Source organism: Equus przewalskii, chromosome 20 (genome assembly GCF_037783145.1).
Source record: "Equus przewalskii isolate Varuska chromosome 20, EquPr2, whole genome shotgun sequence".
Classification (NCBI taxonomy): Eukaryota; Metazoa; Chordata; class Mammalia; order Perissodactyla; family Equidae; genus Equus; species Equus przewalskii.
This window is the reverse complement of record NC_091850.1, coordinates 17,014,726-17,028,261: the sequence shown is the minus strand read 5'-3', so window position 1 is coordinate 17,028,261 and position 13,536 is coordinate 17,014,726. Positions and strand designations below refer to the sequence as shown.

At 37.5% G+C, this 13,536-nt stretch overlaps 1 protein-coding gene across 1 annotated transcript in view; it reads right to left on the bottom strand.

Moving 5' to 3' along the window:
* Nucleotides 1–13,536, bottom strand: part of CDC20B (cell division cycle 20B) — a 59,192-nt gene that overhangs the window by 8,946 nt on the left and 36,710 nt on the right. The window contains exons 7-10 of the mRNA XM_008532403.2: nucleotides 11,157–11,273; nucleotides 6,601–6,797; nucleotides 5,389–5,483; nucleotides 3,115–3,340 (exon numbers count right to left, since the gene is read on the bottom strand). Of these exons, the coding sequence (XP_008530625.2) occupies nucleotides 3,115–3,340; nucleotides 5,389–5,483; nucleotides 6,601–6,797; nucleotides 11,157–11,273 (635 nt within the window). The remainder of the gene's footprint in view (nucleotides 1–3,114; nucleotides 3,341–5,388; nucleotides 5,484–6,600; nucleotides 6,798–11,156; nucleotides 11,274–13,536) is intronic.

Sequence of the window (13,536 nt, the reverse complement as noted above, 5' to 3'; positions counted from 1 at the left end):
TGTCTTTTCATTTTGTTGATGGTTTCCTTTCCTGTGCAGAAGGTTTTTAGTCTGATGTAGTCCCATTTGTTTATTTTTTCTTTTGTTTCCCTTCCTTGGTGAGACATGGTATTCAGAAAGATACTGCTAAGACCAATGTCAAAGAGTGTACTGCCTATGTTTTCTTCTAGAAGTTTTATGGTTTCAGGTCTTAAATTCAATTCTTTAATCCATTTTTAGTCAATTTTATAAGATAATGGTCTACTTTCATTCTTTTGCATGTGGCTGTCCAGTTTTCCCAACACCATTTATTGAAGAGATTTTCCTTTCTCTCTTGTATGTTCTTGTATGTTCTCCCTTGTCAAAAATTACTTGTGCATAGATGTGGGTTTTATTTCTGGGCTCTTGATTCTGTTCCATGGATCTGTGTGTCTGTTTTTCTGCCAGTACCATGCTGTTTTGATTACTATAGCTTTGTAGTATATTTTGAAATCAAGGAGTGTGATACCTCCAGCTTTGTTCTTTTTTCACAGGATTCCTTTGGCTACTCAGGGTCTTTTGTCATTCCATACAAATTTTAGGATTCTTTGTTCTATTCCCGTAAAAAATGTTATTGGGACTTTGACAGGGATTTTCGTTGTTTTTCATGTGTTCTAAGTGTTTGCTTTTGTAAAGAACACTATAATTAATATATTCTGGCATATGTCTTTTGTTTCTGACAACTTATTTTTTAGGTAATTCCAAGCTTCAGAACTACTGACATAAAGTTTTCCAAATAATTGTAACTTTTTACAACAACAGCATCAAATGAGTACACTAATTTCATCCTGACTTAAAGGCTACTTGGAGATAAAAATTAAATCGCCCATCTCACATGTCCTTCTAGAACTTTGCCCATTTCCTCCATCAATAGATAGAATCTCATTCCCCTTCCTTTGAATCTGGGGAACTTGTGACTTGCAACCAACAGCAGCAAAAATAACACTGCAAGACTTCTGAAAACTAGGTTATAAAAGGTTATGCCACTTTCACCTTGCTCTCTGAAGCACTGGCTCTATTGCCCTGAACCACAAAGTTCAACCGTCTTAAGGCTGCCATGTTGTGAGGAAGCCCAAACTAGTCCAAACAATGTGGAGAACCTCTGAGACTACACGAAGAGGGAAGGATGCCTGGCCAGCCAACACTGCTCCAGCGCCCAGCACTTTTAGCTTCAGCCACTGCCTAACTACAACCACATGAGAAACCCTGAGCCAGAACTGCTCAGACCAGCCTTTCCCAAAGAAACCATAAAAGATAATAAAATGATTGTTATTTTAAGCCACTAAGTTTTGGGGTAATTTGTTACATGGCAATAGGTAATCAACATAGATATCATGAGTAGAAATCTTAGACAATGAAATACAGCTATAATTCACACAAGAAAGACAATGAAGAACTCTGATCAGCCAACCTACATTCAAAGTAAAGACCTTGGCCTTGTATTGTGAATAAACATACAATTTAAAGTTTTCAGTCAAAATAAAATATTTACAATATGTATATATCATTTCCTACCCGCCTTAATTGTCTTTTTCAAATTATCATTCAGCTACATACCACTGACTGGGCTGGATAAGACGGCTACTTCAGTAAACGCAAAATTTCGCATAGAATTTCAAGAGGCTCAGAAGTCCCCCTGAGCCCATGGCCCCGTTTTACCATGTGATGAATATCAGTATTTTTTATATTTATTAGTAATAATTTTTTTAAATACCCTACTTCCAATTAGCTTTTACTATAAACAAGTTGTTTTGGAAAAACTAGAAGCTCCATCTTGAGAGGAATCACACAGACGTCAACCTCTGAAGTCCACTCCTGCTGTACCAATTGGCTAGTCAGTGGTGAGTGTGAAGAGACACACACTGGTGACCGTTACTGTGATTCCCCAGGGATTAGCTGCCGTGAGGCTTGGCTTGCTCAGGTTTCCAGAAACTCTCTCTTAGCTCAATTCATTGTATTTCTGACAAGAAGCCATTTAAGAAGGTAACTTGCTTTGTTTGGCTTTTTGTTTTGCTTTATTTTTGCTTTTTTATTTTGTTTGCAGACAGAATATTTTACATACATTTCTCCTAGATTTTTTTCAAGTCATTAGTAATGGTAATTTGGACCTAAAATCATTCTCAAGGTCTGTGGACATTAAAAACCACAAGCTAAAGCTATTGGGCCAGTACTACACAGTAGCAGTAGGCACTGTATATTCTACCCTATATCAGGAAATTTTATGATAACTTTTAAGGTCTTATTCTAATAAATCTGTTTGTAGTTAATAAAGTAGAATCATTTCCTTGCTTTACGAGTGAAAAATATTCTAAGACTATGTTAAGGCCAAGACATACATCTATGACACGAAAGGAAGGAAAGTATGGACTTTTTTTTTTTACTAGAAATAAGAATTTAAAACACAGAGAAATAAGAAATTATTATGCAGAGTGTGGTAGAGTATTGGTTTAACTCTATCGCACCTTTCCTCTCTCTTCCGGAAATGGGTCTCCTTTCTTGGGTGTGAGCTCATGACCCAGGCCTGGCAGTCAGTGTGCCCATCTCTCTGGTCACAATTATCAAATGAAAGATGCGAATGCAACCAAAGCCAGACCAGAGTCCTGCCTAGGACTTTTCTACCAGAGTTATAAGGAACAATGTTTTCTTATCAGCTCCTATCTAGGAGAGTCTGAATGTGAAGCTGCCAAGAGCCATCTTGCCCACAAAATGGAGTCTGAATGAAGAATGAAACTAAACGGAGACAAGCAGAGCCAAGAGCTAAAGAAACAGGATTCTAATGACATTATTTAAGACCGTGGATCCAGCCAATATTTGAAAGAGCTGTATGTACCCAGGATTCCTCAGTTACACGAGAAAATATATTTACTATTTTGCTTAAGCTCAAGCTTGACTTTAGTTTCAGTCACTTACAACCAAAAAATCTGACACATGGGGAGTATAAATAGGATTGTCTTCCAGGAGAGTGATGGCAAAATCCAAAACAAATTCTGGGGGAAGCAAATCTCCAAATATTGGCTTAATGATTTGTTTTTATGTGTGAAGGAGATCTACTGGCCTCAGAGTAAAGGGAAACCGAGAAACTCTGGGATTTCTTACCTTGACTGCCGTAGGTTGGGGTATGACTTTTAGTGGTTGACCCTGTGCACTCACACCTGGATCATGGGGCCATATGGTCAGCAGTCCGTCACTACAGCCACTGGAAAGCAGCCTGCCATCAAATGACCACTTCAGAGCACACACGGCTTGCTTGTGGTGAAGTGTTCCGACATGATGCTGGGCTACCCGAACATCGTGGTGATAAACACGGCCCAGTCTCGACCCACTGCACAGAGGAAAGGGGCAGCTTTATGACAGAAAACTCGAGCCCTAATACTACATAGACATTTGAAAATGTGAAGGAAAACATAGTTCAAACTACTGAAAGACCCCTTAGGAAAGATTCAAAAGACAGTAGGCATTCCTTGGGTTAATGAGGATAGAGTATTCTGGCTCGGTGATTCTTTTCACAAGTCAAATAGATTTGTCTGGCAGAGTTTCACATCTGGATATCGAGAAGATATCCTTTGATAGATGTCTATAATGACTTTAACATGATGCAGGCAGCCACGGAAAAGATAAATTTAGAAGATTACCAGATTTTCTCAGGTAGTAGTATATATGCTGAACCTAGGAAATATTACTTTTCTGGAATTCAGAATATTTCATATTATCTCAATGAATGGTTTTAGTGTGTGTGTGTGTGTATATATATATATACACACACACACATAGTAAAATGTTAGACATAGAAATTTATTATTTCCTTTTTCTATTGATCCATAGATCCACTATTAGTTTTGCTAATGCTGCTAATATCTGAAAAGAGTATGAAGCTATCTGAATGTCAGAGCAAACCGCAATGATTCAAAGTCAGTGGATAACATCTCTGCTCACTCTCAATGATTTGGATCCAAACAATAAAGATCCTGTCACTCTGTCAAAGATAATGAACTCTTTCCGAACTAATTTAATTTTCTCCAAGGAGCAAGTAAATGACTGCCTATAATTCTTTCTGAAATTTCTCAAAGTTCAGTGTCATATTTTTAAAAACTATTCAGGCACAACACTGAATAGCATTCTGATGAACAACAATATGGTCTCCGCAGCCAGCCCACCTGGGTTCAAAGGCTGACTCTTCCCTTATACTAACCAGGTGACCTCAGGCTAGTGTCTCAGGCTACTCATCAAAAGTGGGGGAGATAAGAAACCACTGTACAGTGTTATTGCAGGAATTAAAACACTATTACGTACACAAAGAGTACAACACCATGCCTGGCACAGAGTACTTCAAAAATGTTAGCTGCTGTTATTGTAAGAAAGGATCTGTTCATATTCCTCCTGGGTACTGAAACTAAACTTAAACAATTGAGACTCCAAAAGGAACCTGAGTCTAGAATTGACCTGACAGCAACAACTTCTCAGGGTAAATATTTAGGCCTTTATAGGATGTTTTGCGTAAGTGGTTTTAAGTTTGGCCTACAATCACAAAGTATTAAAATCTCAAATCTACATCTGAGCTACTTTAAAAAACTGCAAAAGGCTTTGGAATTAATTTAACTTAAATCTACCTTAAGAAATACAGTACAAAAATGAATGGCTATTATTAAAAGCAAAATATATTTAAATCAGTTATGTAGGATCATAGGGACAGTCGCAACTTTTCTGGTTAAAAAGAAGCAGTTAGACTAAATCAGTAGTTCTCAAAAGTGATGAAGCATCAGCATGACTTAGGAAATTAGAAATGCAAATTCTCAGCATACCGTAAGACCTACAGAATCAAAAATTCCTGGAGTGAGGCCAGCAATTTGTATCTTAAGGAGCCCTCCAGGTAACTCTGATGCATGGTCAAGTTTGAGAACCAATGAACTGGTTATCTCTGAGGCTACTTTCAGTTCTAACCTCTGTGGGTCTGTGAATTGGAAATGTGCCCCAGAAAGCTTAATATATTCAAATTATTGATACTGGTAGCAATAAATATTTAATTGCAACCAAATATCTTTCTAGTAAGTATTATTTGGAACAGAGAAACTTTTCGCTTAAACAGAGTTTTACATTTTGTCTGAACAATTTAGTGAATCCTGCACCTCACACTGCAGTACTAGCACATGCTGTGGGCACACAGCCACCACGGTACACGTGGTCGCTGCACCACCTCCATCACCAGAAGATCTGAATGCCTGAGAGGGTAGGATCATAACTGATACTAACTAATGTCTTGTCTTGTTTCATTTTTGTTTCAGTTTTGGTTTTAAATATTATGGTTCTGTTCACTCAGCCCCCCTAATCAATTGGTGGTACAAATATAATTCGTTCCAAGAAAATGCTTCTTACCTGCTGAGGATACAGTGATTCCAGCTCAGAGCCCCAACTACAGACAAATGACCAAGCATATTTCTCAGCCGCTTTTTAGTTACCACATCCCATAACTGAAAAAGTGAACAAGCAGAGTTATGCAGCACTGATATGTTCACAGTCCGCTGTCTTCTGAAAAGCCCGATAGCCAATTAATGCTAATATAGCCAGTCCTTGAACCAAGTGAAAGTTCAGCACCTTTAACCCTAGTCAGCAGTTCTCAACCCTGTCTGCATATTAGGATCACCTAGGGAGCGTGCTATGGATGCTAGCGATTCTATTTAATGATGGGGGTAGAACCTGGGGATATGGCATTTACTTTAAAGTTCTCCACGTGAATTCAGTGGGCAGCCATGAGTGGAGAATCACTATCACACTTCTGGTTCCTTCTAAATAGTTGAAATTTCAAACCTGGAAATCTACCTACAGTTACAACAAAATTTGGGTACCTAGACACTTTGTAGAGTCAGGATTTCCATTTACTGCTAAGGGACTCCTTTCCTGCCAACTATAAATGATATTCTGACCCATATGAGGAATGAGAACTTTGGTGTAAGAAGAAATCAGGACATAACCTTCACAGTATCCAACATCACTGCAGAGATGAGAAAGCAGTGAGAGCCATCTGTGGCCCCCCACAAAGTCATCAAATACATGAGGAATATTGTTCACACTGTTGCTAAAAAACAATAATAATGACAATAAGAAATTACATAGATTGATGGAAACTTGGTAAATCTCCATTTCAGAAAGCCTATCAGAAAAAAAAAATCCTTTTCTAAATGAATTTACAAATTCATGTTTTTTTAATTCACTCATTTTAAGTAATTCTATTCCTGATCATGGCTTGAGGTGAGAAAGGAGAAGTGAAAGGTTGTCTTCTTCTCTCCAAAGTCCTAAAACTGGAGATTCTACAAGCTCAACTTTAGTTTCAGAGAAAAGACTAAAAAAAAAGGATATGTGACAAAAAGAAAGATTGTGTGGAAAAACTAAGCAGAGTACCCCAAAGTGCTCATGAAATGCCATTCAGAAAAGAACCAGAATGGTATATCCTCTCATCCCCCGTAGCTTCAAGTACACACCCACCCAATATAGTTTCTCTCTTTTGTATTAACCTGTTAGTAAAAGTCAATTTTAGTTATCTAGCAATTACACAGAGCACATTATGAGAAAGAAAAAACTGTCCAGTACTTGCACTTCTCCCTCGCTGGTGCCAACCGCCAGGCAGCTTCCCTCTTTTATCCAGGACACAGAAGATACATAGTTACAAGTGAGATTTAAGTCCATATTTTCAATCCTATTGTGGTTTTCCCCATTCCAGATGCATACAGAAGATCCAAGGGCTATAGCAACAAGATTTTGAAAATTCCAGTCTAGGATATTCAGATCTACAAGAAAAGCATTTCAAATTAGGGTAATTATGCAGCCAAATAAAAATATGTTCAAGTAAACAACTTTATTTATAGGAAGAAGACAAAGATTACTACTTTCCCCATGGTCACTTGGAAAACAGAATCACGAATCCAACCAGATCACTAGAAGTTCAAAAATGAAAACTGGAATAGAAACTTGTGTCACAGTCTAATAAGCAATAATGCTTACCATTTATGCTCAGTTATATTTATTTAAAGGCATTTAGAAAACTTGGCAGTTTCATCTGCCATTTTTAGTATATATGGATTTCATCTAACAGATCACTGAAATTAAAAGCACGTAGTTCTTATGGAGACATCCTTGGACCTAGGACATCCATGGGAGATGTCACCATCATTTCTAACCTAAAATACCACCCAGTATATCTAGAACAGGTGGTCACTGGCTTATTTATGATACCTAAAAGTTCTTAGTAGTATTCTCTAGCTTACACTATAAGAAAGCTTTGACTGCTAAAAGAAACCATATTTATATGACCACGTATTAAAATCTACCTTATCTTATTTCTTATAAGACAGAAACTCCTATCCTGATTGACACATATCAGTATGAAACTATGAAGCACACCAATTCTAATACTGCAGTCTAAGCCCCCTATAACTCATCCCTCCCACTAATGACAACTGTAAACTCTGAACAAAATATAAAAAATAAACATCTGAGAACTCTGGAAAATAAGTAAAAGCAGGTAAACTAAGTGAAGGAGTCAAAACTTGGAGAAGCAACCTGCCCAGGGGTGAGTTTCCCACTTTTTTTCTCACATGGCTTTGCCCTGAGGTTGGGCCCCAGTCATGGATTAGCACCCGCAGCTCAAGCTCTAGTAGAAAGCCCACCATCTTTCTGGTCAGAGGAACCATGGAAAGGAGCCTAAGATGGCCAAAGTGTGAGAGGAAAGTCCTTGCGGGGAGAGAGCCACAGAAAGGCATCCTCTTATTGTGAGTGTATGAACCCACACACAACTCAGCTTTACCCTGAAGTCACATAAGAACAGCAAGGAAAACTCAAATCAGCTTAGTAAAGGCTTTGAGAACTGAACTAAGTTTTGAAACATCCAGACAAGTCTCAGCTTAGACTCTGATCCACATACATGGGAGATAGACCCAAACCAGCATAGTCAAGGCTTAAGAAACTGATCTGAGATTTGGAACACCATCCACGGAAGGCAAGACAAAACTTAAGCTGTGAACCTAACTAAGACAAATATACCAACAGTGTTGGAAATCCTAGCTACAGCAATCAGACGAGAAAAGGAAACAAAAGGCATCCAAATTGGAAAAGAAGAATTAAAACTATCACAATTTTCAAATGACATGATACTATATACAGAAAACCTTAAGGACTCCACCAAAAAACTATTAGAACTAATAAATGAATTCAGCAAAGTTGCAGGATACAAAATAAATATACAGAAGTAAGTTGCATTTCTATACACTAACAACAAACTAGCAGAAAGAGAATTTTTTTTTAAATCCCATTTTCAGTGACACCAAAAAGAACTAAATACCTAGGGATAAATTTAACCAAGGAAGTGAAAGACCTGTACACTGAAAACTATAAGACATTGATGAAAGAAATTGAAGACAACAAAAATAAATGGAAGATACACCATGCTCGTGGATTGGAAGAATTAATATTCTTAAAATGTCCATACTACCCAAAGCAATCTACAGATTCAATGCAATCCCTATTAAAATAATCCTTATTAAAATTCTGAAGAAAACACTAATTCAAAAAGATATATGCACTCCATGTTCATTGCAGCATTATTCGCAATAGCCAAGATACAGAAGCAACTTGTGTCCATTGGTAAATTAATGGATAAATAAGATGTGGTATGTGGTATATACATGTAGATACATATACACGCACATATTGGAATAATACTCAGCCATAAAAAAAGAGTAAAATCCTGCTATTTGCAACAACCTAGATGGATCTAGAGGGTATTATGCTAAGTGAAATAAGTCAGGCAGAGAAAGAAGAATACTGTATAATTTCACTTGTATGTGGAATCTGAAAACAAAACAAATGAACAAAAAAAAAAATAGGAAGAGACTCATAGATATAGAGAACAAATTGGTGGTTACCAGATGGGAGGAGGGTGTGGGAAGGGCAAAATAGGTGAAGGGGATTAAGAGGTACAACTTTAAGTCATAAAATAAATAAGTCATGGGGATGTAATTTACAGCATAGGGAATACAGTCAACAATATTGTAATAACTTTATATGATGACAGAAGGTTACTAGTCTTATCAGGATGATCATTGTATAATATATATAAATATTGAATCACTATGTTGTACACCTGAAATTAATACAATACTGTATATCAACTATATTTCGTTTTAAAAAAAAATTTTAAAGGGGCTGGCCCCGTGGCCGAGCGGTTAAGTTCGCGCGCTCCGCTGCAGGCGGCCCAGTGTTTCGTTGGTTCGAATCCTGGGCGCGGACATGACACTGCTCATCAAACCACGCTGAGGAAGCGTCCCACATGCCACAACTAGAAGGACCCACAACGAAGAATATACAACTATGTACCGGGGGGCTTTGGGGAGAAAAAGGAAAAAATAAAATCTTTAAAAAAAAAAAAAAATTTTAAGGACCTGACTAGAGGGGATTCAAAGACAATGTGGGGAGAGAAACAGGAAATTGTGAATATAGACACCTTTTGACAAGTTTTGCTGTCAAAAGGAAGAGAGAAAAGGGGCTATGGTTTGAAGCAGAAGTGGGAGCAAAAGGTTTTTTGGTTTTTTTTAAAGATTGGCACCTGAGCTAACAACTGTTGCCAATCTTTTTTTTTTTTTTCCTGCTTTATCTCCCCAACTCCCCCACCCCCCATACATAGTTGTATATCCTAGTTGCAGGTCCTTCTAGTTGTGGCTCATGGGACGCCACCTCAACGTGGCCCGACGAGCAGTGCCATGTCCGCGCCCAGGATCCAAACCCTGGGCCGCCACAGCGGAGCCGGGAACTTAACCACTCGGCCACGGAGCTGGCCCCGCAAAAGGTTTTTTTTTTAAATATGAGTGTGGTATTTTTTAAACATCTCTTGAAATGTCTCCTCCAACTGTCATTGGTCACGACAATAAAGTCTCTTAGAGAAGGAGCTATAGGAGAAGAAAAGTAGGAGAACTGTTCCCTTGAATGATTTTGCTTCTTCCAGCTCATTGTTCTCTGTGAATGTTCACAGAACCCAGACCCCTTCCCTCTGCTCCTTTCTCCCTCACCAGGAGATCACACACTGGCTCTTGGCCTCAGCCATAACTATCTGACCTCTAGTTTATCCTCTCTTTTCAACTACCAACCTCACTTCTAATGATCTGCTGGAACCTCTTCTATGTCTCACTGTCCCCTCAAATGTAATATTGCAAGAATGGGGTCTTTCCTACCCAAAGCACTTCACTGCTAACCTGTCTTCCCAGTGACATCACCTTTGTCCTGCTTCAAAAACTTGAAATAATCTTAAATTCATCCCTCTTTCCAGGTATTTTTCCTCATGGAGAGAAAAAAGTCCCTTACCTTTTGGTAGCTCTCTCCTACTGAATGCATTCTGCATCCTCTGCCATGAATTTTCCTTTGATTTTTTTCATAGTCAACAACTCCCACAGCAAATATAAAAATCTACACCCAACTTTTGATTCTCCATAATCTGCATTCACCTACATATTCAACAGTTCCCAATATATCCTCTTCATTGCCATTAATTATCATTAATTACCAACATCCTGCCTTTGCTCATGCTGTTAACATCACTGAAAATGCTCTACATTCTCTCCTACACCCCCTCCAAATCCTACCCATCTTTCAAGACCCAGCTCAACTCTGAGTATCTCCACAAAGTCTTTCTAGACAACTCCAAAGATCATTGAGCTCCCTAATCCTTATATCTCCTTATAATGCACAGTTTATTATTTATATTTTACATTGGCATGTTGGTAGCAGTTACATGTGGGTTAGTCTTGTCTTTCCAACTTACTTACAAGCTAGGCACGTAACAAGAAAACCCACTGTGGTTGTTTGACTGATTAGATTTACCCAGCTTCAAAATATATGCATAAGAAAAGGCTACCATTTGTACAGTTCATTCTAATATAGTAAAACAAAATGTATATTCTCATGCCCCTCCAATACCAACAATACCCATTCCTGAACATAAAAATTGCACAAGGAAAAATCAACTATTTAATCATATTTGGATGGTACACTATTTGGACATGAAGCAAAGGCCCATCTGGTTCTTCCAGAATCAAGTTTCAAGTTTATGGCAGAGCACAGGACCAACTTTTCATTTCATGATCTAAACAATAACTTACAGTAGTCATTTCGAAGACCAGTAAGATGAATCTTCACCTCTGGTTGGAGTATGGAAGAGTTTATATCACTGAACCTTTTAAGATAGAAGGATTCATCTCTGACTCCATCTCTGCAGCCTATAAGAAACAAACAGTTCCACACATCTCTATGATCCTGGAAACATAATATTTATCCTTTCAGATATTAAGAGATAACAAAGTGAAAAATAAAGTGGTATTGTAATAAAACTGAATTACAAGTTGCAGGGGGAAGAAAGGGAAAAAAGAAAACTTCAGTATTAATTTAAACAAATACATTTTTTAAATATTCAATAGCATTTTCTAACAAAAATCACTGAGTGCCAAACCAAAATGTAATGACAGATCTTGTGGGGAGCACACAGAGACACTACATCTTGCTTTGAATATTTACTCAAAGATTTTAAAATAAAAGTAATTTTTGCATATCCATATGTCTATCACATCCACAACTACCCACTAGACCTAAATCCCACTCTGAGTCTTTGTCAATAAATATTTGTTGATTCATTGATTTTGGCTCTTTCTCTCTCTGTTTCTGTACCAGAGCACACAAAATTACTTTTGGCTTGTATTACCCATGATTATCTGGGTTCACAATTATATCTTATGTTCAGTTTTAATTCTCATCAAAAGACCCCACTAAGTCTAAACCACAGACCACTGTCTTTTCATCTCTCCAACCACTTGACCTATGATCAAACTGAAAATTACATGATCAACAGGAAGTGACCCCACCTAGGTGACTTGTGGTCTCTATGACCAGATAACTTCTGATAAAAGCATGAGAGTTCCACAGTGCTATACCAAGAAGCCAAATTGTTACTCATAGCCTCATTGTTAGCTTTGAAATGTGCAGCTGTGGAAAGAACTGCAAGCTTACTAGAAATACTCAAGCACTACCAGAAAAGAAACACTAAAGATTTTACAAAATAATAATACCTAGAGAATCAACAAAAAACTCCTGGAACTAACGAGTGATTATAGCAAGGTTGCAGGCCACAAGGTTAACATACAAAAGTCAATTGCTTTCTTATAATTCAGCAATGAGCAGTTGGACTTTCACATTAAAAACACAATGTTATTTACATTAGTACGCCAAAAAATGAAATACTTAGGTATAAATCTAATGAAATATGTACAAGAGCTATATGGGGAAAACTCCAAATTCTAATCAAAGAAAATCGAAATAAATGGAGAGTTATTCCATGTACATGAATAAGAAGACTCAATATCATTAAAATGTCATGTCTTCCCAACTTTATAGATTCAGTGCAATCCCAGTCAAAATCCCAGCAAGTTATTTTGTGGATATTGACAAATTGATTCTAAAATTTATATGGAGAGGTAAAAATCCCAGAATAGTCAACACAATATTGAAGGAGAAGAACCAAGTTGAAGGATTGGCACTCTCTGACTTTAAGACTTACTAAAAAGCTACAGTACAAAACAGTGTGGTATTGGTGAAAGAATAGACAAATACATCAACGGATCTATGGAGAGCCCAGAAATAGACACATACAAATATAGTCAACTGATCTTTGACAAAGGAGCAAAGGCAACACAATGGAGAAAAGTCAGTCTTTTCAACAAATGGTGCCAGAACAACTGGACATCCACATGTGAAAAAAAAAAAGAATGAATCTAGACACAGACCTTACACTCTTCTCAAAAATTAAATAAAAATGGATCATGGACCTAAAAGTAAAACACAGAATTATAAAACTCCTAGAAAATAACATAGGAGAAAATCTAGATGACTTTAGGCTTGGCGTTGACTTTTTAGATACAACACTAGGCATGATCCACGAAAGAAATCATTGCTAAGCTGAACTTCATCAAAATTGGAAACCACTGCTCCGTGAAAGACAACGTCAAGAGAATGAGAAGACAAGCCACAGACTGGGAGAAAATATTTGCAAAAAATTTATGTGATAAAGGACTATTACCCAAAATATACAAAGAAACTCTTAAAAGCAAACAATAAGAAAACAAACAATTTGATTTAAAAATGGGCAAAAGATCTGGGCACCTCACCAAAGAAGATATACAGATGGCAAAGAAGCATAGAAAAGATGCTCAGCATCATATGTCACTAAAGAACTGCAAGTTAAAACAACGAGACACCACTTCACACCTATCAGAATGGTCAAAATCCAACACTGACAACACCAACACCAAATGCTGATAAGGACGTGGAACAACACGTGCTTATGGAAATGCAAAATGGTACAGCCACTTTTGGAAGACAGTTTGGTGGTTTCATACAAAACTAAACATGCTCTTATCACACGATCCAGCAATCACACTCCTTGGTATTTACTCAAATGAGTTGAAAAGTTATGTCCGCACAAAAAAACCT